Raw genomic sequence first — 26,463 nt, 5'->3', positions numbered from 1 at the left:
AAGAGTGTTTGTTCCAGGTACATTTGTATCCAGGAGCACAAACCGGGACTTGATCTCTCTCATGATACTGATGTGTACATATGTGCATACATGTGTATCATTGCTCATTTCTCAAATCAGCTTTCTTTTGTGTTGGCTCCATTTTTAGGCAGGCTGTCCCCTTGGAGCAGCAAGATGGTGACCAGCAGTTTCATGCTTCCCTCATAACAGCAGAAGAAATTCTCTTACCCGCAGTTCAAATCCAAATTCCAGAACTGAGTGCTATAGTGGTGTTTTAGTTCAATCACTGTGCCATTCTTGAGTCACATGTCTGTCCCCCTAGAACTAGCGGTCCATTCATCCCATCCAAACAACATAGACCTAGTGGAGAAGGAGGAGTCACCTGAGGTAAATATGGGTTCAGTTACCAAAGTGAAGAAATGTGGCCATTTCCCGAGACATTTTAAAAATATTTGTCCTTAAGAGCCTTCAGAGACAGAATGAACAATAGAAGAAATGCAGTCTCTCCAACAATTAATTGGGGAAAACGAATCAGGGCAGACAAAAAATAACAGATGTCCACTATGAATACATTGTACCATTTCCAAAAATCAAATCCATCCTCAAAGGACAAATTTTGTCACCATTAAGGATGTTCAAAAGAACATTCTCCCCTGAGGGGAAGTCTAAAAGTGTTTCCAGACCAATCACGTCACTAGACTAAGCATACAAGTTCTCTGAGGGCTCGGATGAAGGGGCCAATGCTCATTTATATGTAAGAGTTCTGTCATGTGGAGAAGCCTAATCACTCACATTAATCTGCAGTCACACTTCATACATCTTCCATGCTGATGAATCGTTGCTATGAAAGTGAGTTAGGAAATTTCCTCTGGTCTATTTCTGGTGGGCCCTGGCTTTCATTATCAGTGGCTGCTAACACTACTTAATAGAAAAGTTGATGCCACCAATTGAAAACAGTTGTGGCAAAACTGGACAGTTCATAGCCTGGGTACTTTATTTGCCCTTACTTATGGCTGAGCACCTTACAAGCTTAAGAATGGCTCCACGCCAACCCATGAGTTGTGACATAAAATGATTTTGGAAACAGTTTATTCTGGTAATCCATGGTGTTTCTTCCAGATATTCCCATGTTTCCATGTAGTGATTTGTTAGTTTATGTCTGGAAGTGAACAGGCTGTACTTAGTGCAAGCTGGTTTTTGTAGGGAAATCTTGAAAACACAGGTGACCCAAAGAAATACCAGACCACCTGGAGACTTGAAAAGTCAACCTGAAGCCATAATGAACTAAAACTAAAAAATGGAAGTGATTTTGCCCTTTCAGTTAATCTTCTCTCAAATGACCTGGGAATTTTGTCTTACTTATTTATTCACTGTGGCTACTTAGATTTTTAAAAATGTTTTTTGGGTTTTTTTTGTCCACGAGGCCACCAAAGCAAATAAATCCAAAAGATGGGAGAGGAGAGTTCAATTCTCCTAAAGGTTGAAATGGATTATTTTATCTTAAATGATGACTCATATCAATATTTTTGTTAAAGATGAGGTCACTAACATCGTGAATTAGAGTAAGACAATCATACTGCCTTTCATCCAGAGCACTCTAACTGGGAATATGTTCGCCATGCCTTTTATTTTCTTCATGGAAATCCAAGGACAGTAGCTCCTTGCCCATTTTACCAGTCGTCTGTGAAAAGCCAAGGGGGCTCAGCTCTCACTCTGCTGAAAAGAGGCTTCAGTAGGCTATGTCTCGCCACAAGGGCAACTTCGTCCCAGGCATTGCAGGTGTCACAAACGTTGACAGTAGGATTGGCAGGGTCTAAAATGAACGGCCTAAAACAAAACAAAACACAAAACTATCCACATCTGAACTCAGTTTTGATTTGTTGTATAGTGAGAAAAGGGGATGTCAGAGTTAAAGAAGGAAGGTGGTTAAGAAAAGGACTCTTGGAAGGGTGGAAGCAAGTCCACTGAGGGCTAATACCCATCAGGAGACAGCATCTTGCTTCTGCCCCCCCAACCCCCACCCAACTCCGATGCCCTCTCATTTTTCCTCTTCACCTCTGGAGGCATTTCCTCCCCGCTTTCCTGTCTTCAATGTCCTCCCCATTTGCCATGTGTATCCACATTTGATTCATTCTACTCAAATTACTTGTAATTCACACTTGAGAATTAAAGTTCTTTGAGAAGTAATCAAAGGGAATTGACTTTGAGCTAATTAAGGCCTTCTCATTTACAGTGAATCACAATCAAACTGTCTTTGCTCCAGACTTTTCTTTCTGGATGGCAAACATGCTTCTTCTATCCTAAGAGCATAGAAAAAGATAAATAGTTACCTTGTGTGTTTTTGGTTCACCTTTACAAAAATGGGGAACTTGGGATGGTAGTGTCTGTGCCAAACAACATCAATTTCTGCATATCGAACCAGAAGCTTGAGGACTGCCCTCATTCCCTGCACCAGGCTGAAGAGCAGCGGCTTTCCCGCCAGCTCCCAGATGTGAATGGTGAGGAGCTCCACTGTGTAAGAGGAGGGAAGTCTCCGGAACCTAGACACACAGGATGAAGGGTTGTCTACTTCCCTTACCCCAGAAAATGAAGACAGATTTATTCAGGTAGGAGATAAATTTCAGCCCAATAGACAATTTACAGAAGAAGAAATTCTATTTTCAATCTCATTACATATCAAACAATAATTTTCCACCCCTCAGATTGGCAAAATATAAAGAACTATAATATCCAACATGGGTGAGTTTGTGAGAAAATAGACACTCACAGTCTATTGGTGAGAAGGTAAATTAATACAGTCTTTTTGTAAATTAATACAGTCAACTCTATACAAATTTGGTATGTTCCTTCCCTTTCATCAGCATTTTCCACTCTATTTCTTCTGTAGAGAATGTGGCTAGTCTGACTTGAGCACACAATGAATTTTGAAGACTTATATTTTAGAAAAGGGAAAATATTCATTAATAATTTTTATATTGATTGCATGTTGAAATGATAACATTTTGACATAGTGGGCTAAATATATTATTAAAATTAATTTCATCTATTACATTTTACCCTTCTAGATATTGCTACCAGAATATCTAATACTGCATATGTGGTTTGTATTTGAATCTCACATTTTATTTGTCTTGTATGATTGCACTGTGCTGTAGTCATTAAAAGAAGGTAGATCGCTAAGATCTCTAGGTACAGATATAAAAAGATATAGATTAAATGAAAAACAATTTTCATAGTGATACATAAAGTGCAAACCCATTTGTTCTTTGTTTTTTAAAAACTAAGCATACCTAAAAAACAAATTTGGCAAAATATGTCCTAAATGTTGTTAGGGAGGTGGGAATTTGGGGTAAAGAAGGAAAATTTTTATACATTAATCTTTTAAATTGCAGTTTATGTACATCAGGGAAAAAGAAAATAAAAATTAAAGCTGAGGGTTAAAAACAAACTCATGGGAGAAAAAGTAAACCAAATCAGATAGTTTCAGGATTTCATGTTGGTTGATATCCAAATGTGTATTTTTGTTGCCTCGGCATTCATTAGCCATAGCAATCTCTTTTGAGGATATGTTGCAAAATCAAGCAGTTTTTTCCCTAACAGAATGAAAATATTTTTGTACTATCGCTATTGGTCATTTGTTTTTACTTAAGTAAATAAAATAGGAAAAACTAAAAGTGGACAAAATTTTTTGTCCCAGTAATGAAATAGCACACCAGATTTCAGCTGATCAATAATTCAGTTCTTGCTATACTCCCTTAGGGGTTGACAACAACAAACACCAGACTTCAAATCCATCTCCAATTGAACCAGCTAATACTCCCATGTGCCAAAAGAAAACCATGGTTGAAAACCACTCAAGCAGGAGATGCTCTTCATATTCCATGAGAGTAAATGTAGGGGGGAGAAAGACATTTTACAGCGTGTTTACATGGGTAGTTACATACCTCTGACACATGTCCATACTATCTTATATCCTATTTGAGCCCTTTGACATTGTTTCATTTAACCCTTTCCACATGTTACATGCTCCCAAATTTGTCTTGAATAATATTTCATCATATTTGTGTGCAAGTTTGTTTGCTCTTCAGGAGCATTTATGTTGTTTCTAGTTTTCCTTATCTTAGGCAGCACAATTCTGACCATATTTACATGAATTCCTTTTTTAAATGTGATTTATTTTCTCCAAGGTTGGTCCTCTAGGTATTTCTTAATTCTTTTTCTAAACCTTTATTTTTAGTACTCTTTTTTTATGACATTTTTAATATAAATGGCCTCAACTCTTTTTTTGAAATCAAGTAATAAATAAACATTTTTTTTACTTTTTACTATCACTTTTTTTATATAAGGGAATTACCTTGACAAATGGTTTGAATATTTTAAAATCCTAACACATAATAAATATTTAATACAACATTACCAGATTACTTTCCCAAAATAGAAAACCAATTACCATATCATAACATATGTGATCCAATTTCCCCACAATACCACCCTTTTTTAAGTCTTACAATTATTGTTCTGCTATATTAATAGATAAGTTTCTTTTTCCAGACCTATAAATGCTCTCCATCAAAAAAAAAAAAAAAAGTGTTAGATTTCAAAACCAGGGCTGTCATCTGACCAAGGATCTACTTAGACAAGAAGCTTTATTTCTTTGTTCTTCTATCTTTAATAATAATTTTTACTCAACCAAATGAGAAAAAAACATATAGAATGTGTAGAGATATTTAGATACAGGAGATAATTATACAGAAGTAATACGTGTTTTTGCAAAGTGACTAATATTTTCAATGGTAAACAGAAAAATATACAAAGAATAGAGTGTGGAATTCAGATGAACAAATCAAGAGTATTAGCAACTTTATGCAAAGACAAGACATATTCCTTGTAGAAAGTGCTGTATATAAATATGTTATAGTAAATCCCCTGTCTCTGCTATTTCTGCCAAATGGAGAATTCATTTCTACTTCTTTACCAAAAGTTTATCTTAAAATCCTCAAAGGAGTCACTGAGTCTCCCTTACATCCCTTCATCATAAGTTAGAGCCTGTTCCTACCAAAGGCAAGGGAAGATACAAGAACACGTACCTGCAACTCTTGAGGACCCACCTTCTCTGAAAGACAGCTCTGCCTTTGATAGAACCAGCTACAGAGAAGGAACAATTGAGGCTTCAAAGAGTAAACGTCCCATTCAAATTGTTCTAGTAGTTTCCCTTTCCTTTTTCCTGTGCCTTCCTTCTTTGCACCAATCCATCTGGTTATGCCACTGAATTTTTTTTTCAAAAATTTTATTTATTTATTCATGAGAGAGAGAGAGAGGCAGAGGGAGAAGCAGGCTCCCAAGGAGCAGGGAGCCCAATGCGGGACTTGGTCCCAGGACCCTGGGATCATGACCTGAGCCAAAGGCAGACGCTTAACCATCTGAGCCACCCAGGCGCCCTGGCCACTGAATATTTTTGTTTCTGTTCTTTGGTTCCTACCAAACCATTATGTTGTTTTGAAATAATGTAATACAGATGTTCCATATTCTGCACAGCCCTTTCTCTCTCTTTCTCTCTCCACATGTTCCCTCTCCTCTGCCTACCAAGGAAAGAGGTAGGGCCTGGAAGTGTAAAAGAAAGGAACATGAAAAGAGGAAGGCTCACTTGGTGCCCGTGTGCTGGTACATACTTATTTTCCTCCGTGGACCTGGCAAATGATGTCTTGAACCAGTGTATCATTAAACGAGTGAGCTCCTTCACCCTTGCCACAGACGCCTTGACAAAATCCACTTGGTATGGCAAGAGGGCCAAGGCACACAGCTGCGCCATGTCCCTGTCATCACAGAGGTACAGTTTGCGGTAAAGGTGAAGTTTTAAACCTGTTCACACCAAGGAACAAAGACTATTGTGAGTATTTGCTCCCTCCTCTCCTTTCCTGGTTTCCCCTGATACAAATGAGCTATATTACTCTGATTAATTAGACCTTGGTCATTCAAAACCACAGTTTTTTTTTCTTTTTAGGAATGTTGTTCTAGTTTATCCAAGTCATTCAAAGAGAAAGCTTCAACATCACGATGCCGGAGCAGTTCAAATGAGCAAACTCTGGTACGAGCAACTCTGATGAGGCTGATTTTCTGTCTATTTGCAGAGGAAGTTTATTTCCCAGAAGCATATTTCATTACCTTATGCAAATATCATCTACAATAAGCTAAATGTCATCAGGCTCTCTCAACAATAACCTATATAATCCCCCTTGTTTAATATCTAAATTGTCCCTATTTGTATACATACTTGCAGAAGAGATTCTACTACCTGGACTCTTGAGGGAATTTATTATATTTATAAAGGTAGAGATGACTTTAAAGATGCATTTAAGTCAAATTTAAAACAAATAATCCATTTCAGTTAGTGATAGACTAAAGAGGGAGGAAAACTAGATTAAATGGCAAGAATGATCAAATAATCATCTGTAGCTTAATACTACAACTCAGGTTGTGCTTATTCTACTTGTATGAATATAAATGTTTAGTATCTTTGATCGTAATCTATTCAAATTTTCCCAATTCAACACAATTAGAAGTTCTAATATGAATTTATTTTGGACAGCCCTTATATTTACCTATCCTTCTGCCCGACTAAATTGTCACACAATGACACGCTTGTTAATTGTGGCAAATTTCGAATCTACAGTACATATATTAAAGTTAACTCGGGCCAGGAATTTTATTTTACTTATAAAATACATTTTTACAAAAATAATACTTATATGCCTTGATCTGGATTCCTAATTTCAAGCATATCTGTACAGTCTTTTCATACTGGTCCAGCTGTTGAGGGACAAATCAGAGATATAATAGTAGGTTGATTATCAACAGATTAGAGAGTAAAATCAAATTCCATAAGTGAATAGAGTTATATATGGCGAATATTATAACAAACATATTCTAGTCCCAAACTTCCCAAGCAACAATTATTAGAACTATTTTAAAAAAAAAAACAAAGACCTTTCAGTTTTACTGGGAGGCTCTCTGCCTTTCTTAGCAATCAGACTCGGACAGAAACTCAGATTTATGATGATAAAAATAAAAGAAACAATAATTTAACTCAAATTTTGGTATTCAGTAGGTATGTCAGGTATTTGATGACCTACTCTAGCTGATAAAATGTCAGGGATTATCTCCTCAAAGCCACTACTATATCAACATTTCCCCTCCTTCAAAGTTCTTCACTGGTAGGAACCCAAGTTAGGGGTCTCTAACTTATTTTTGAGGCTTATGATTTTTTGTTTCTTCTCTGTGTGACTTAGGTGAGTCTTTATTTTATCGTCATCATATCATCTCCACCACTTGTAAAGCAGGAATACTTAGCTCCCTTGCTTTGAATCAAATACTATTCTAAGTGCTTTATAATTATTAACACATTTACTCTTTGACATCCCTGAGATACAGGAACTACTATTCTCTCCAGCTTACAAATGAGAAAGTAGAGTCCAAGAGGTTAAGTAGGTTGCCCAAAGTCAGCATGGCTGGGAAATTAAGCCATCTGTTGTCACCTTACTGCCCTCTATTGCAGGTTAGATCTGAGCCCAAATGCTTCCTAACTGATGGCTAATTCAGGGGTTCTCAGACTTTAATGACTACAAGAATCATGTGGGAATCTTTTGAAATGCAGTTTCTCATTTAGTAGGTCTGGGATGGAGCCCAAGATTGTGTATTTCTAGCACATTCCCAAGTGACGCTAGTAGTGCTGATCTGAGAATCCTATCTGGAGCAGGAATGTTATCAGTCATGGTCTTGTCAGATCTCAGGGCTCTGGGCTGCACTGTGGCACACGGGCCATGCTATTACTTGTTTAGCACATATGTAAGATGTGCAGGGAATAACATCAAGATGCCTGTGAAGATTTGAGGTGATCATCTGAGTCTTGCTCTGACAATTATTAGTGACATATAGTTGCCCACTAAAATTCCTTGGAATCCTAGGACTTGTCTGAGTTGCTGGACTGTTGTTGTCCTATAAAACCCACTCCCCATCCTCAGAGGAGAGAAGCAGGGCTACCTAATAATTTCAGGCTTTTTCAATTCATTTCACACAGCTGTGCTCAAGAACTTAGGGGACTTAGAAGCCAATGTAAAACTATGCTTCTGCTCCTCTGGGAGACATTTTCACTTGAGAGCTACTGATATAGCCTCAAGTCCTCAAGACAATTACCCAGGAGCTGCTGTTGGCTAACAATTGTGCTTTTGAAGTCTGCACACAAGAGAAAGAAAACATTTGCACAAATACGAGAGCTTTATGAGCCTATGGTAAGACTTAAGGAGATGGAATTATATTTTTTAAAAAATAACTATTCATTGTACTAAGCATTTTGCTACATGATTTCAAATTAAATCTCGTATTTTAATTCTTGCAACTATCTCTGTTTTATAGATGGAAAAAATGAGAGTTTTACATGACTTACCCAAGGTCTCATAGATAATATGAAATAGATCTAGGATTTGGCTGCAAGCCCAGGGTGTTCTCTCCATTATAAAACTTGGATGTTGTATCAGACTACACAGGTCCTAGACAGTCTGAAGGACCTGGACTTACATCCCAGCGCTTGCACGTACTGGCTACATAACTGTGGGTAAATCGCTTACATTTTCTAAGGCTCAATATTTTAAATATTCAAACTGGAGGTAGTAGCTTTCTTTTAGGGTTTTTTTTTTTTTGCAAGTCAAATGAGATCATTTAATCAGATTACCTTTAGGGCAATGAGAATTATGTATGGCATATAATGGGTGCTGGATACATCACATCATTTCAAAGAGAAAAAAAAATCTGACAGGATCAGCAAGATTATCAGAGCCAAGAGGACTTAATAAAACTGTAGGATACCCTAAGAGTCCACACTCCCTTTCCCAGGACCCTATCTTATTTCATAGTTCCCCATACTTTTGTCTTATTACAGATGATGTTATATTAAAATGACTGTTTTATGTGTCTGATTTCTCCTCCAGACTATAAACCCCCTCACATCTTATTCATGTTTGCATCCCCAGTGCTAATAGTTCCTAGAAGGTGTCAAGCATGCAATATATGTGTATTAACAAATTATAGCACAACAGAAGAGAATTTGAATATGAGCAGCACACTGTCCAACAGTACTGATAAGTAAGAGAACTACATCAAGAAAGTCAACATATTCCTCTGGAGTCTGGCTGAGAGGGTAGGACCAATGTTATGTTTATTCATTCCCTTTATTCCATAAATAGTTATTGAATAATAAAGTACCAGGCACAAAGACAAAGCTTATGCTCACAGAGCTCAAAACACTGTTGGAAGCCAAACCCGTGCACAGTGACAATGCAAGAGGATCGTGCTGCAGCAGTGATACAAGGAGAAATGAGAAAAGCAGAAGAGGCAGGTCTAGGAAGGATTAGAGAAGGACGCTGAGCTGAGTCTTGAAAGGTAAGCGGAAACTTCAAGGCAGGGTGTAGGATGAGGCAGGTTAAGAAAAGTGTATCATTGGGGGTGCCTGGCTGGCTCAGTCAGGAGAGCTTATGACTCTTGATCTCAGGGTCATGAGTTCGAGAGCCTAACATTGGGTAGAGAGTTTACGTAAATAAACGGAAAAAAAAAAGAAGAAAAGTGTATCAGTGGAAACAGTGTGCAAGAGAGACAGGAGAGAGCGTAGAGCTTTAGGGAAAAACAGATACTTCAGGATCACTGGGCTCATGAAACTCTCCTCTACAAAATGTGAGCTCCAAAAGAACAAAAATCTTGATCTATCTAATCCATTTTAAGTATTTACATGGTAGATATTCCACAAATAATAGTCCAATGAGATAAATAAATGAGATCAATTAAAATGTTTGATACATACTGCTAAGCTATGGGAAGATCACTGGTCATGTATTGGCTCATGGCAGTTTCATATCTGCCTATTGCTGAAAAGAGAATATATATATATATATATATATATATATTTTTTTTTTTTTTTCAAGTCAAGCAGAAGACTAGATTCAACTTCCAAGTTCTCTGGAGAATGTATTTACATCTACATAAATCACTTAGTCATTTGGTCTCTGCTTGGGCTACTATAAAAAATACCACAGACCAGATGGCTTAAACAACAGGAATGTACTTTTTCACAGTTCTGGAGGCTGAGAAATCCAAGGTCAAGGAACCATTTGGTTCCTGGTGATAGACCTCTTCGTGGCTTGCAGTTGGCTGCCTTCTTGCTGTCACATGGCCCAGAGAGCAAGTTCTGGGGTCTCCTTCTCTTCTTCTGAGGGCACTAATCCCACCAAGGGGGCCCTAGCCCCATGACCTCATCGAAATCTGATTACATCCCAAAGGCCTCTCCTCATAATACCATCACACTGGGGGTTAGGGCTTTGACATGTGAATCTGGAGGGGCCCACAACAGGTCCTTCATCTTCTTGCCTAATGGAGATACTTTATCCCCCCTCTTTATACGTATGACTAAATTTTATACATCATATCTCATTCCAGATACCACGTCTTAGGGATAAAAATAGCATCACAATGGCCATAACAATGTCATTCTATGACTCTGTCCTTCTTATTTCCCATTTCTTGAAGGAGTTCCCTCAGATTTCTCCCCCATCTAAGATGCGCCCATTAACTAGCTCACATGTGCTTGCAGACTCTTTCTTTCTATACCGCATGCTATTTGCTATCACCACCTTATCCCCATCTCCTGTGCAGTGCCATGTCTTCTGCGGCTGCTGTTACCGAAGGCATTGATGGTCCTACCAAAAACAGTAATGCCATCGGGGTGGTCACGCTTGCCAAAGGCACAACTGCTTCTGCCAGTACCAGGAAAGTAAGAGCATCAAGGAGAGAGGCCTGTTCTTGCCTCCTCTTCAGTCAGAGTGAGGGTGCCTCTCGGCTGTTCAGGCACCTCTGGACGCCTTCCCCGCTCACACAGTAACCCCAGAGCCGCCCTCTGCCACCCAGGCTGCAAAGCCAGGCTGACCTGAGCTCTGGCTACCACAGCAGACAGCCAGGAAACAGCTCTTCTGCTTTTCACTCACACTTTCTGGAAATCTTTTTCCAAGAGACAGGGGCATGCGTCCACTGGTGCTGAGTATTAAGCACCTCTCTCTTCAACACTGATCTGTTGAGTTTGGGTCCATGTTGTGTTTCTAACCCATTTTTCCCACTGGAGGAGACTCATTTACCCTCCTGAGTCCACCAGATGGTGGCTGAATCCTGGTGCAAACTCAACTTAGGCTCAAGTAGGGATTCCTGCGCTCTTTCTCTACTCCATCATACTGGACAAATAGTCAATCCTTGATCAAACTTTTCAAATTAAAAACTGGCGGCATAGAGATGCATGGTTTTTACGTGCTATAGAAAAGAAAAAGGGCTCCTAAAAACACTCCATGTTCCAGTTCTACTGCAAGCAGGCTGGTTGCCTAAGCCTCGTTCAATACTGCGTCCAGATATAGTCAGTCATCTATAAGTACAACCTGAAAAAGCAGCCATTTTAAGGCTTCCCGTGAAACAAGAAAAATACATCTTACCTGTGGAGGGGGCGGGCCCCAGGACGTCACAGTAGGCCATGATCTCAAAGGAATGCCTGTGAAGACCTTCCGTACATATAAAATTGAATCTTAAAGACAAGGGTGCTCTCTTTCCCATTAGGATCCTTAAAAAAGGAACATGACATGTCATGAGAAATAATAGAGAAAGAAGGAAACACAAGATGATGTTCAATCGTCCTTCCCCTTACTCTAGCCCTGCTACTCCCTTGGATATTTCTTGAACGTTCCAGAAATGGTCCCTCCTCAGGGTCTTTGCAATTGCTGTTCCTATACCTAGAAGGTATACCTCATCGAAGATGATCCATGTGGCTCCAGTCCTGGCTTTATTCAGGTGTCTGCTGCACCAGTTGGCCCTTCCTGGCCACCCTTTAAAACAAGAACTCCCTCCCTGTTCCCTGCCCCCTTCCCCTGCTTTATGTTTCTTCATAGCATTTAGTTACCACTTGGCATTATATTATTTGCTTATTTCTCTCACTATGGGGTGTTAGTTGAACAAAGGCAGGAGCTGTGTATGTTTTGTTCACTGCCCTGTCCCTAGTATCTGGCACATAGTAGGTGATTAACAAGTAACTATTAAACGAATTATCATCTGCATATGGATTGGGGCACTAGATATTATTAATCATGAATATGATGAAGTAAAATATTTTAAAAGAAATCAGACTTCTACTTCTGGATATAATGGAGTAGTTTAGAGAAGACTGGTGCTCATTAAGAACAACCAGAAGATTAGATTTTAAAAACCATGCGTAAGCATATTTGAGAGGCACCAGGGATTTGATGAAGCTGGAGAGGCTGAAGTCCCGTGAGGGTGGGGACAGCAGAGCATGGAGAGGTGGACAGATACTCTGCTGCTTTCTTTCTGGGGACATAACACTGACCTGGGGAATAGACAAGAGACTGAAAACATGGATTTTATTTGGGCAAAGAGAGGCTGCTGGGATTGAAGAAACCAGCAGAACCCTGCCGAGCTCATGGGGCTGACACAATGTTAAGAGACTTGGAGGCCACAATCCTGATGAAAAGGGAAGGGTGGAGAGTTGAACCTGAAATATGACCTCTTCCCTCCAAACATCTGCTGAATTCTGAAGATGCTTGAGACAAGTATGGTTAAAGAAACAAAGCAGGACCTCTTGAAGAACTGAATGGGATTGTTGACAGTCTTGCCTTGCCGGGGTTAGACAACATGGATTAGGGTTCAGTCTCAAGGGCTGAGGAGACAAGGACTAGGGAGAAGTCCCTGGTGACATACTAGGTTGTAACAATGGTCCATCAACTTGGCCACACATTAGAAGCACCTGGGGATCCTTAAAAAAAAACCAATGCTCTCACCTTCACACATGTTTTTTTAATGGGTATGAAGAGTGACGTGGGTAATCAGCTCTCACTCTATCCATCTGGTGAAGAAAGAAAGCGTAAACCCTCTTTGGAAAAAGAACATCGGCTAAAGCATCTAAGATTTTTTATGCATGGTGTCCTGGCTTTAATCTTTAAAAATCACCAGAAATTCCAAGAGACAGGGCTATGGGAGACATGGCCATAGGTATGTGAAGCTTACTCGTGTGGATACCAGAGAGTTTGAATGAATTATTAGATCTACTGAGGAGTTCAGAGTTCTGGAATGGGTCAAGGTTAATGAGGATGTCAGTACTATCTTAGGCTACCCTGCATACACCTTATAGTCCAAGGAGTATCCCAAAAGATTTTTGCTAATATTAGTAGAAATGAGGCATGGGTCATAGCAGTGCCTGCCCATGAGCCCTCAGGTGATATTATTTGCCACTTCCTGTTCTTGTCAGCCCAGTCCCTGAACACGTCTTGTCTTGTCCATGTCTTATTAGGACAAATACCACGTCCTGTGATGTGGCTCTAAAAGCCTTAAGATGCTCTGCCTGGATAATACAACGAAACAGAGAGTCCTGTTTTCAAGACCTCTAAATCAAAGCAATAAGAGATAAAGAGGAGAAGTCCCCATTATAACCATAACCATTAGAAGCATGACACATATTTTATAGCCGTGTCTCCTTAAAATCTGAGAGTAAGTTTTCCTATTGTGGTTTTTTAATAATAAACACACTGATGTGTAAAGAGAGGAGTACAGTTCCTCTGGCTTGTAAATGATTTCCAGTACCTTGGGCTTATTGGGCAAGTCTCCTGAGATTTCATTCACAAGCAGGGCCCAGCAAATGACTGACACAGAAGAGTTGTTGTTACCAGTAAGTTAAGGCATACGCTAGTTTCAAAGGAAAAGTGCTGTTTTTTTTTTTTCTCACACCCATCTCTCAAGATAGAGTAACTGAATAGCTTTAAAAATAACTGCAACAAACAATATATCACCAAAAACCAGGCATCAACTGAAACAAACTCTACTCTCTCAGTGGGTGGGAGTCAAAACCAACTGTCAGACACACGTATCTGCTTCTTTTCCTGTTTAATTTAATTTTCCCTTCAGATGAATTGTGGTATGGTCTTGGTTGCTCTGAGTAGTGCAGAAGAAAGCCCAAAAACGCCTGCTGTGTACAGATCTCAGCACAGGACAACACCTTGGACAACCTGCCTCCTTCCCTGCCTTCTTGTTCCTTCCTCAGTTTGCCTCAAAGCCCCATTCCTCAGCAAATACGCTCCTTTTCAGCCACCGGAACCATTCAGCAAAACAAAGTGTAGGATAAAATAGATCCTGGGCTGAATTAAAACAATTAGTCCCTGGAAAAATCACTCGGGGGAAGAGAAAATGAATAGGCATTTAACAGGTAAAGGAAAGACGGTGGTTACCTGGGAATTCGGTTCAACTTTAAAGGGTTTCAATTAAATTATTTAATGAGTTGAAAGAATAGAAGGACCACAGATGAGAAAATGAGTTTGCTTGGTTTTAGTGAGGAACAATTAGAGCAAATGAACCAAGGTTTTCAGGGCTGTTATTTTTCATGGGTTTTACTTCAAAACTCATTCTGGAAATCCTTCAAGGACTGTTTTTCTCCAGGAGGAAGGGCACCTGAGATATGGAGGAGGGGAGAAAGCTTTAGGGAGAGTGCGTCCATAAGGTTCTTTGAAGTTGGGTGGGCAAGGAGTATAGAAAAAGGACCTAACAATGAAAACCAAATATTTTGATTCCAAATAAGGTCACCATGGGAAGGGTATAGCTTAACTCGTATTTTTAATGTGTCTTTAGAGTACATTAACATTCTGTTTTGATAAATAATAATAACAATGGTGTAATGTACCCTACAGTTTACAAATTTAATGGGGAAAACTTGGAAGAAGCAATGGATAAATGGAAAACACATTCTCCCCTTTCTCCTTTTTGTTTTCTTTTGTCTTAAAGGTGGTCTTTCTCCATCCAAAATGTAATCGTATGTGAAACTCCATCATTTCCCTTTCTGCCTTTCCAACCCAATGGACTTCATTATAGTCACCATGATGCCATTCATCTGACGTCTTTTGCTAACTACCACAATTTAGTAGGTGTTTGGTATTCCTGAAGGTAGTGTTCTTCAATAAAAGACACATTCAAGCTACTTCTCTATACTCAGTGGAAGCAAGGGCTTCGTAATGAATCTATTATTTAAATTAAGAAACAGTCCTAGGGCCCTGTTTTAAAACATTGATCTTATTTTCACATTTAAGTGGCACCTAGTTTGGTCTATTTTTCTCAGTAAAAAATGTTTTCTTCATTTTACAACACAGATATTTGCATTTTTCTTCATCCACAATTCACTAGACTGAAAAAAATAACAGGACATGTAAAAATGAAATAGAAAAATAAATAACATGTAAAGGCTTTTTCATTTCTTTCTTTTTCTCTTTTTGGAACTTACCAAAACACACACACACACACACACACACACACACACACACACACACACAACCCAGGCCTGATTAGTTCAACATTTGGAGCAAAGAGGAGACATTGTGTGTAATGTCAGCAAAGCCACCTCAGCAAGAGACCCCGGGATACCGCTGAAGGGAATGTTTATCAGACAAATGTGTCTCAAAGATTCTTGGTACTTGGAGGCACCTTTCCCACCCCTTCCTGTTTGCATTCCTCAGAGTCAGATTTCAGCTAAGGGGATGGAAATTAAATAAAGGTGCATTGGAGAAGACATAATTAGTCCTTAAATCACAGGCTCTCAAATTCATGAACTTTCATTGAAAGTGTAGCTAGAAGTCTTTAAAAAAATGCCTCTGGGGCAATCTCTCCGTTTCCTCCCAAGAATTTAATGTTAGTGTACACAAATAATTATTACTCAATAATGCCCTTTTGTGACAAGCTAAGAGTTTCCCTTAGCTGACTTTTCCACCTGTGGAATAAAAGAATTCACAGTAACACCTTCATCCAGACCTGTTTCCATGAGAAGTTTGCTTCAAGTTTTCTCTCAGAGCATCCAACCCTTCTCTCAGTTGTTTCTTGCAATGGTTCACATTAGCAAACACATCACTGAACAACACGATGTCAATCTCAGAGCATCCTTGGGTATCAGTCCCCTTTACATAAGAACCACCCTGTGAGACAAAGGATATAACGTGGGTAAAACCAAACTAACCTTGAGGGAAGAATGGATTTCAAGTCATAGCATTTTAGGGTCAATTAACATTGTGGAATAGCTTAAATATGTGAGTTGAACTCCCTGGTCCAACTTGACAGAAAAAAGAAAAAGACGGGAGAAAGAGAAAGTAATCTATCATGATCTACTGAGAACTGAGCCTCGCCTATGAAAAAGAAAGTATACTCTGCACAAAAAGCCTGAAAATCCTTGTGAAGATTTACAGCCACAAGTTCTCAGACTCTTTCTGCTTAGAAGCCACTGGCCTGGAAGGAATCTACAGGGACAGGAATCAAATTCACCACTGTACAGCCCAAAGCTCACCATGGCAGTCCTCAGTGAACACCCAGACAGGCGGCTCCAGCCCTAAGTGCCCTAACACACACCCGACCCATGAGAGTCCAAACCAGAAGTGACTGCCCTTCCTGGTGGATGTCATTTGCTATGCTTCTAAATAGATCTCGAATGATTTTCCATAAAGTGTTCTGTAATTATAGTTAATGAGAATTTACTTCAGATCTCTTGCTAAATGTAATTTTATAAAAGTCAAAACGTTAAGTAATCAACAGCACACCGTTGCCTTCTTTAGCACTCAAGGAGAACTTTAGGTTGCCAGTTCCTGAAAGAATCTCTTTGTCAACGACACACAGTGACAATGCTTTTTCACGACAATACAAAGCATTCCAAAGCTTGGCTCCAAAGTCGTTCTGTATCTGCTAGTCGTAAGGACTAGCTCAGATGGGTGCCCCGTGCCACATTGTCTCTCCCCGACCCTAACTCCGTTCTTAACACAGTTCTCACTAGTGCAACTCATTTATGAAAACTGTTCCCCATTAGAAATCATAGTGACAAGGGAATATGAGAAATGGAGTTTTTAGCAGCCTTAACCTGAGAGTTCTCAATATACTAATGTGTACTGTCAATCTCCAAGAATGGAATAAAGGGCACAACAATTCTGCTACTTAATCCATCAGTGGCCCTTGTTTTGAGCAAGCACCATGCAGGACCCGAATCAAACACTGGCCTCCGATTTCCAGCTCTGTGCCCACACCTTACTCTATAGAAGAATATACATTGTTTCATAGTCAGGGTTTTGCCATAGGTATCTTAAAGAAGAATTTAATCACACTCATAAATCATATTTGCTATTGAGTTACATTAAAAAAATCACTTTTGCTTTTATATAAATGTATGGCTTAAAGACGATTTGATAACGATTATATGTGCATTTGGGGGGCATCTTTTAAAATTCTTTATTTTTTTAAGTAATGTCTACACCTTTTGTGGGCTCAGACTCACGACCCCGAGATTAAGAGTCTCCTACTCCAACTACTGAGCCAGCCAGGCACCCCTATGTGTGCATTTTTAAATGAAGGAGTAGAAAAATTATCGTGAATAAAAGGCCCTCAGAACTACCCTATATTTTTTCTCTAAACACTGATTCGAGAGTATGCACTGATGGTACTAATGTTACCAATAATAATAACAATAGGGAGGAAACCATACCATCCCTGTTATTGGGATCCCTTTCCTGTTTTCAGGCCATTTTTCTTCAAGGAAATTTTCCGTGCTCTGCGGACAGCCATTCCTGGACACACGGAGTTGTCTTTAAGTTGACAGGGAGCCCATCAGCGCAGCACCTAATTACTTCCACAGGCAGACTGCTCGGCCATGAAGCAGGGCCCTGGGGGACAGGCTCAGCTCCTTTGCCTGAAAGCCCCTTAAGCATTTACAAATATCAGTCAAGTGTGAGCCAGTTCCTTGGCCCTGCCAATGTAAAGGCACTTTCATCCCTTGGGCAAAAACTGCCAACCTTAATGGGCTCCAGCTGTCGCATGGTTGAGGGCCTGCTCCACCAGCCTGAAGCCTACCCTGGCATTTCAAAGGGCTCCTTGCAGGCCGTGTCACCCCATGCAGGAGGCAACACTGGCCTTTGAACATGTGCCCTTGCCCAGTTGATGTGCATTACCTCCAGGAGAGAAGAATGGCTTCCGTAGGGCTGTGTGGCCTGGCCAGAGGGCCAGGGGCTCAGATTACCTGGATCACTCGGGTGGCCGGCACCGGAAAGCAAGCCTGGATCCGCATGAGCAGGGCCCCGATCTCAGCCACACAGGCAGCGCTCAGAAGACCTGAGGCTGGGCGGATATTTTCATCTGCAAATCTCTGTAGCTCTTGCGGACTCTGACACTCCAACATATTATGAGGTGAAAATCCTATAGACATTTGGGCTACATAGAGAAATAATCAGTATTTGATATTCACTGCACAGAAATAGATGTGTGGCTAAGGCAAGAATCTAATTTTATATGCAAATTACATCTAGTTAATCACCAGGACTACCTAGTTGTAAGTCCCTCTAGACTTAGCTGACATTTAACCCTAGGTCTCTAGAGAGATAGGGCTGAATTTCTTAGGAAAAAATATACCGCCGGTCTTATGTGAGGAAAAAGAAACCTTTGCTCCAATTGACTAAATCACTTTAAGTTTCTAAATGAAAAACATATATGTTAACAAGTTTCAACAGAATGATCCCAGGGTACAGAATTCCAAGTTAAACCATCTATTAAAAGTCTGAAATTGTCAGCCTACAGGCCATATTCTGCCCACAAAATGTTTGGTTTGGCCTGCAGGGTGTTTTCAGAAAAGGAAAAACTGAGCCAACATCTAGAAATCAGGAGATAGTACATTATTTTTAAAGAGGGACATCATAGGTGTGTGTTTGTTTTGAGCCAGAAGAGCTGACAAGACTGACCCCACCCTTCACAAGAAGGAAGTGAATAACTGAGTAACTAGGTTCAGTGAAAGGGGCATGTGAACTAAACCGACAATAGATAGATTCACAGGAGAAGAGGCATACACATTTTACCGATGTTAACATTTTTTTTAATATGAACAGGGTTCTTTACAGAAAAGAAATGAAAACTCAAAGTAGCAGTGAGACCTGGGGGCTTGTATGCCACTTATACAAAGTACAATAAATTGTGGACAAGTGACTAGACAAAGGGAAGGGAGTTTGGGGCTTCTAAGGGCAATAAATTGTTGGAAAGTGACTAGGAAATATAGAGGGGAAACTAATGGAAGGTAAAAGTTATTAAGGTTTGTTTATAAAGATTCATGTGCCATCTCTAGGTCTCCAGTGATAAAGGCTACTCTCCTGGTTCCAGTACAGGGGAGAGGGAGAATTGCTGGCTTGCTTTTAGGCAGGGAGAGCAGAGTGTTTCACTTATTGTGTCCCAACTGCCTCACCTCCAAATAATACACCAAATTGGCATAATTTGGGGTGGCACATGCTGAGCCCCTCCAACAGCAAAGAAACTTTCATAATTTCTGCACTGGATGGACTAGGGGAAAAAAAATCCCTGAGTATCTGCAATCACAAGGTGGCCCTCATTCAGTTTTATACAACTAATTCATATTAGCACTGAGAATTAATATTAGATTAGCCTCTGGCCAGAGGAGAGCTCAAGTGCCTTAAAGAATTCACTAATACTCTCTGGGAATGAACTTTTGACTGGACTTTCCTCCTCAAGCATGTAAGGAACATTCACAAGAATTGAATATATATACTCAGCTACCGATAAAACTCAGCACATGCCAGAGAACTAATATCCCACAGATTACATTCTCTGGCCACTGTGCAATTAAATGAGAAGTCAGTAACAAAATAACTAAAAATACTCCATACTTTACTCTGAAAAACAAACTGAGGGTTCTAGAGGGGAGGGGGTAGGGGGATGGGTTAGCCTGGTGATGGGTATTGAGGAGGGCACGTTCTGCATGGAGCACTGGGTGTTATGAACAAACAATGAATCATGGAACACTGCACCAAAAACTAATGATGTAATATATGGTGATTAACATAACAATAAAAAATTAAAAAAAAATACTCCATACTTTAACAAATTTTAAGAACCACAGACTTTAAATAAACCACCAATCACAGAAGAAATCATAATGGAAATCAGAACAGACTGAGAACTAATCAGTAACACAAAACTTTGTATCAACGCTCAAGGGATACAGAGCCCCTAGTGTAAGCTTTATCAACTAAGCCAAGTTAACAGATAGTTGGTTTTTTTTTTCTTTTGACATTTTTATTCTTTTGCTTGAAACATAACATCCAATTTATATACTACTCTCTTTAGGGAAAGTTCATCAAAAAAATGATTACTTTTCAGTGACATCTCTGTATCCAGAATCAATTATTACTTCCTGGAAAAATTTTTATTTTTTAGAAGACTTTCATAGAACAGCGGTCACCAGTTAGCTTAGAGGACAGAGCACACATAGGAGAGCATAGATCTTAGTTTTGTGGTTATTTTTGATATGGACAGACCATAACCTGACTCCCACTTGAATTCCTGACACGGTTCCACTTTTGACTGCAAGCCCATAGAATTGTGCTGTATTGTCTCTGTGAATGATACCTTGGTTTCCCAGCTTCTTCCTCAAATTTGGCTTTGCAAAATTATTCTCCGTCCCTGCCACCCCAAGAGCGTGTAGTTCCAAGCTGCATCCTGGTTCCATCCTCTCCATTCTCTATTTCCTGTTCCCAGAAGCAAGCCCTAAAGCCTTGCGCTGAGGGAAAACCAAAATCTGGTTTCTATGTTGCATAAATATGCACAGAGGGGAAGAGCCAGGCATCCTGTTTACCTCTCTTACTGACTGTGAAGGAATGCTCTTGTATTTCATGGTTCTCCCGACTAAGGACTGTTCCAAAGCGCCTTGAACACATCCTACAGGTTTTTGATATTTCTGTAGCCATATGCCTTATATTCCTTTCTTCTAGATTTTCCCAGCTGAGCTTGTGTGTCTCCATGGTTGCCCTCTCCTGTACAGACTGAGAAAAGTAAACATATAACATAGGAATTACAAGAGCTATTTGAAAGTTCTCCTCATCTTCATTTGGCTTCTCACTAAATGCTCCCAATCATGAGCAGAGGGATTCTCATTCTGTTTCCAAAACACAGCAAAGCCCATTCGTTCTTTGGATATAGATAGAACACTGCGGTAGGTTCATAAATGAACCATGAGAACCATGGTGCTGGAAAAAAGACACATTTTTTTTTTTTTAATGGGGATGGGTTAGCCCGGTGATGGGTATTAAAGAGGGCACGTACTGCATGGAGCACTGGGTGTTATATGTAAACAATGAATCATGGAACACTACATCAAAAAATAAATAAAGAAATAAATAAAAAGCACTAGGTTTTGTTTTATAAAATCAGAAGAATGACATCCTGGCTCTTTTTCTGACGTTTACTATTTGGAAGCTTTGGGCAAATCATTTCACCTAACTGGGTCTCTGCTCCCTCATGTGTGAAAGGGGGAGGAGGAGGGAGGGAGGTACATTCAGGTAGCTCTAAGGTTACATTGAAAGTAAAAATTCTGGGGCTGTGAGACTCCTATCACGTCACAAGCATTTGGGAATAATGATTATGACCACAGCAGCTGCTCTGGGTGCAACACTTGCACCCCGTGAAATCTGCCGAGCCTCACCAAGGAACGGCAGCCCCGGGAGGGGGACCCTTGCTAGCGGGCTCCCAGACACAGTCATGTGCTTCCCTGCTGCGTCCCACCACCTGGCCTATGGCCAGGTTCTGATATTTAGTCTCCTGTCCATAAATCTCCATTAGGGGAATGAAAAACCAAATAAAAAGCAGGGGTGTTTTCCCCACTTGTACCTCACTGTGATCGTGCAGTCTCTCCCTCAGGACTTCGTGGCCACATTCTTCGCAGTGAACTTTTCCAAAATGCTTCTGTCGAAGGTGATACCTCAGAGCCTTGCAGCTGACAAAATCTCTCCCACAGCACTCACATTTATAGCATTTCAGAGCCCACATCCTTTCCCAATGAAGTATTAGATGTAGATCCTACTGATGACAAAAACAAAAAGCATAAGCCCTTTGAAGAAAATCTAGCCCCTCACAGTTCACTAGAACAGAGATGTTACTTCTAGTGTGCTAATTTGGGCTTGGTCCCATGAATGTCTTCTAAGAAATTTCTCCCTCACTAAAATCAAACACAGTACCTTATTTAGATGAGCTGTTTGTAAACTTGGGCTTATAAACAGTAAGGAGGCTGTAACATCAGTAAAACCCAATGCAAAATCATGTCTAGGTATATATGCACATTCTTCTAGAAAGGATTTCAAGTGAATCTGTGGCCCAAAAGACGTTAGTAGCTGCTGCTTTAGTTATAATCTTTACTCAAGGACTCTCCAAGAGCCATTGTCTCTTCAATTTTTACCACCCCACGAACTCCCATATTTGAGAAAGTTATCATGAGTAATGATTTATACATGTCTTTTTAATCACTCCCTGGATTTCTAAAAGTAGTTAAAAACAAATAAAAAGCAGGGTGGGGGGATGGGTTAGCCTGGTTAAAAAAAAAAAAAAAGATAAAAAGCAAAAGTTTGTACCAAGAGACACAGTCAGGAAGATGTTGGTGATTCCAGTCTCCAGCGGGCTGCCCGTGAAACTGTTTGTTTTTCTGGTTGCCAAGCAACTCTGCTTGGCGTTTGTAAAGCTAGTCCTGAAGCTTAGAGCTCCTTCCTCAGCGGTTAGAATTCTGGGATTTATAGTTACCAGTGTCTTAGCAATTGATTAGATCCAACTTTTCTTATTTTTGTAAAGATTTGCTTATTTATTTTAGAGAAGCAGGGGGAGGGATAGAGAGAGGAGACAAAGAGTCTCAAGCAGACTTCCCTCTGAGCATGGAGCCCAACACAGGGCTTGATCCCAGGACCCTGAGATCAGGACCTGAGCCAAAATCAAGCATCGGCTACTCAACTGACTGAGCCACCCAGGCACCCCAAGATGCAACTTTTCTAACAGTACTCATAAATTATTTTGCATTTGCTACTGTAATAAATTAATACAAACATCAGTGGCTTAAACACACAAAATTATTATCTGACAGTTCTGTAGGCCAGAAGTCTGAAAGAGGTCTCACAGGCTAAAATCTAAGCATTGGCAAGGCTGAGTTCCTTTCTGTAGGCTCTGGGTAAGAGCCACTCGCTTGCTTTTTTCTCAGCTTCTAGAGTCAACCCACATTCCTTGGCTGGTGGCTCCCTTTCTCCATCTTCAAATGCAGCAAAAGTGAGTGGAGTCCTGCTCACATCGCATCGTTCTGATCTATCTCCCTTTTCCACTTTTAAGGACCCTTGCCACTCCATTGGGCCCAACCAGATAACCCGGGATAGTATCCCAATTTTAACGTCAGCTACTTAAGGCTACCTGCAAATTTAATTCTCCTTTGCCATATAAGGTAACAAAGTAAAAACTTCCTAAGATTAGGACCTGGACCTTTGGGGGACCATTTTGTGCCTACTACATTGTAGTTCTGAACTTCAATCAGAAGCAGAAATGAATCCAAAATGTATCTGTATAAAATGAAAGAGAGGCAGACTGATTCCCCTCCTTGCAAAAACGCCCGGGCTTAAATGGTTTTGGAGTCTTTGTCCCACAAATTGAGAGTTGCCGAGTATGTGTACTTCTCACTGAGGTTCGGTACAGCTCACCAACTACAGGTCCTATCACATTAGAAGATGTGAAAACAATTTAGTGGGTTGTGACTCATGCTTAAAAAAAAATCAAATAAGACAAAACTAGAGAATACTGAACATACTGAAGGTAAATAGTGATTTGTGAAACACTTGTTATAGCTAAACATATGCTTATTTGTACTGGGTTGCAGGGTGAAAAGCATTTTAAAAAATTGCAATTATACTACTTAGTTCATTTCATATCTTCTCGGTGAGCAGAAGTTCCATCTCTTGTTTTATTTCCCTTAATCCCCCATCCTCCACTTTCATTTACCTCCTTGTCGCCCAATAGGCAACCATTATAATGTGTTAAATGTGTTATCTTGTTTTGTTATATATATGTTTTTGTAAAATATTCCTTACTCTGGGTTCATGTTTTTTATAATTTACATAAAATGAAACTAAAAAGATACTATCTATACTCTGGTCCATTGCTTTCATTGCTACAGAGTAATCCATGGTGATATCTACCATATTTGCTGTATATCTTTCTCAGGGTAGAAGTAAAAATGTCTGAAAGCCACTGGTCTAGTGAGAACACCCAGGATTCATTGGAGACCTTTTAGAGTAACACTGGAAGTATTCTTCATCCAAGTTACATGTCTAAAATGTCTGTTTAGTCTTCCTGTTCCCAGCCGTTATGATCTATGGATGTCACTGTTCCCAAACTTGGTCCCGCAGGAGGACACAAATTGACACATACCATAAACAGGAGAGTCCTTTATGCACTGATGCAGAGAGTTGTGGGATTTTTAAACTGAAACACTCTCTTGCTGCCCTCTCCCCTTGCCCTCCATCATTTTAATGGACAAGTATTTTAAGGATAGTTTGGTTGCAAGGAATAGAGACCCACTGAACATAAAATGGAATTTATCGAAAGGGTTTCAGGGATCTTGGAAAATCCAAGAGCGGGAAGTAAACCCAGACCTCAAGACCATCTATGTCCTTACCAAATTGCCTAAAACAAGGTGAAAGTTCAATAAACTTTGGTCCAGTAAATGGATGAACAGGTGGGTAGAGGAAGGAACTGGAAAATATTCAGGAGAAGAGACAGGAGCTCCCACTGATTCTAGGTTTGGCTCTGTAGTTCTGCATCTCTGCTTACATATGTCTGCTTCCTTTGTCTTCTTCTACATGAATATGTACACTTGCTCCACAGTGGCACCCTTGTAGGGTGACAAGCTACCCAGTTTGCCTGGAACTGTGGGGGTTCTTGTGATGCAAGACGTTCAGTCTTAAAACCAGGAAAGTTCAGGCAGGCAAACCAGAAGGAGTTGGTCACCCTACCATTGCATCAGAGTATGCCTTAAAAATCAGCTTCATAAATCCAGCCAATCCCTGTGAATTGATGGATTGAGTTCCTCCAAGCCCCAGTGTTGTGAATTTTGGAGAACTTGATTGGATCTACCCAAACTGTGATTCATTTCCCCTACACCAGGTGTTCATTCCTGGGCCAATCAATCTTGACAGCTACAGTGAAGGGGGTAGGCAGATATATAACTCTTCCATAAGCCTATGGACCAACTTGGCCAAGAAAGGGTGTTGAGGCAATGCTGGGCATTTGTAGTTCACAGATAGGACCTAGTACATCACTCAGATTCCCAGCATAAACTCTCCATCCAGGATCAGAAGAATGAAAGAATGGTAACAGTGGAATTATTAGACTTTCTCAATGAGATCTCTCTCCTCCCACCTTTCACTTAGTGTAATGTTTCCAAGATTCATCCATGTTGTAGCATGTAACATTACTTCATTCATTTTTATTCTGATGAGTAAAAAAACTACTCTGTTGAATGGATATACCACTTTTCTTATTAATCCATGCATTAATTAGTAGGCAATTTGGGTTGTTTCTGCTTTTAGCTAATATGAATAATGCAGTGTTAAACATCCACACATACATCTACAAATTTTTGTAGAAACATTGTTTTGAATTCTTGGGTATCTGAATGTAGGACTTACAGTAACTCTATCTTTAACCCTTTGAGGAAGAGCCAAACTGATCTCCACATTTTACATTCCCACCAACCAGTGTATGAGGGTTTCAATTTCTCTATATCCTCACCAACACTTATTATTTTCCAGTTTTAAATTATAACTATCCTCATAAGTGAGAAGTGGATCTCATGAGTTTTGATTTGCATTTCTTGATGAATAATGATGTTGAGTATCTTTTCATTTGCTTGCTGACTATTTGTGTATCTTCTTTGGAGAAATGTTTATTCAGATCCTTTACCTATTTTTTAAGTGGGTTGTCTTTTATTGTTAAATTATATGAATACTTTATATATTCTGGATACCAAACTCTCATCAGATAGATTATTTGAAAATATTTTGTGCCATTCTGTGGTGTATCCGTTCACTTTATTTTCTTTTTCTTTTTTTTTTTAAGATTTTATTTTTCAGAGAGAGACAGAGAGAGCACAAGCAGGGGGAGCGGCAGGCAGAGGGAGAAGCAGACTCCCCAGTAAGCAGGGAGCCTGATGTGGGGTTCCATCCCAGGACCCCAGGATCATTACCTGAGCCGAAGGCAGACACTTAACCAACTGAGCCACCTAGGTGTCCCTCATTTTCTTGATAGTGTCTTTTGATGCACAAAAGTTTTTAATTCTAATGACCTTGGATCCATTTCACTTTTGTTACCTGTGCTTTTGGTGTCGTATCTTAAAAATCATTTCCTAACTGAAGGCCATGAAGATTTACAACTGTTTTTCTTCTAAGAGTTTAATAGTTTTAGCCCTTACATTTAGGCCTTTGATCCATTTTGATTAATTGTTGATTTTTGTATATGATATGAGGTAGTGGTTCAAATTCATTCTTTTATATGTGGATATCTAGT

General features: G+C 39.8%; 1 protein-coding gene across 1 annotated transcript; it reads right to left on the bottom strand.

Annotated features, from left to right (window-relative positions):
• On the bottom strand, positions 1-22,545 carry LOC112819861 (2'-5'-oligoadenylate synthase 1-like). Its single transcript, XM_025866705.2, has 9 exons — positions 22,500-22,545; positions 21,763-21,954; positions 20,732-20,918; positions 18,116-18,306; positions 15,877-16,037; positions 11,517-11,641; positions 5,670-5,859; positions 2,331-2,540; positions 1-1,827 (listed from the first exon to the last, which is right to left on the bottom strand). Exons 2-9 carry the CDS (start codon positions 21,919-21,921, stop codon positions 1,671-1,673), a joined length of 1,380 nt encoding a protein of 459 aa, XP_025722490.1. The 5' UTR covers positions 21,922-21,954; positions 22,500-22,545; the 3' UTR covers positions 1-1,670.
• Positions 22,546-26,463: the final 3,918 nt, after the last annotated feature.

Source organism: Callorhinus ursinus, unplaced genomic scaffold (assembly GCF_003265705.2).
Source record: "Callorhinus ursinus isolate GAN/ISIS: 27379988/994484 unplaced genomic scaffold, GSC_fseal_2.0 scaffold3, whole genome shotgun sequence".
In the NCBI taxonomy this organism is placed as follows: domain Eukaryota; kingdom Metazoa; phylum Chordata; class Mammalia; order Carnivora; family Otariidae; genus Callorhinus; species Callorhinus ursinus.
This window is presented reverse-complemented; position numbering and strand designations above follow the sequence as displayed.

Coding starts and splice junctions, on each gene's coding strand:
- LOC112819861 (XM_025866705.2), bottom strand. CDS start 21,921: ATGTGGGCTCTGAAATGCTATAAATGTGAGTGCTGTGGGAGAGATTTT. Junction 16,038..18,115: donor CGGCCACCCGAGTGATCCAG/GTAATCTGAGCC, acceptor TTTGTCTCACAG/GGTGGTTCTTATGTAAAGGG. Junction 5,860..11,516: donor GGGGCCCGCCCCCTCCACAG/GTAAGATGTATT, acceptor TGGTGTGAACAG/GTTTAAAACTTCACCTTTAC.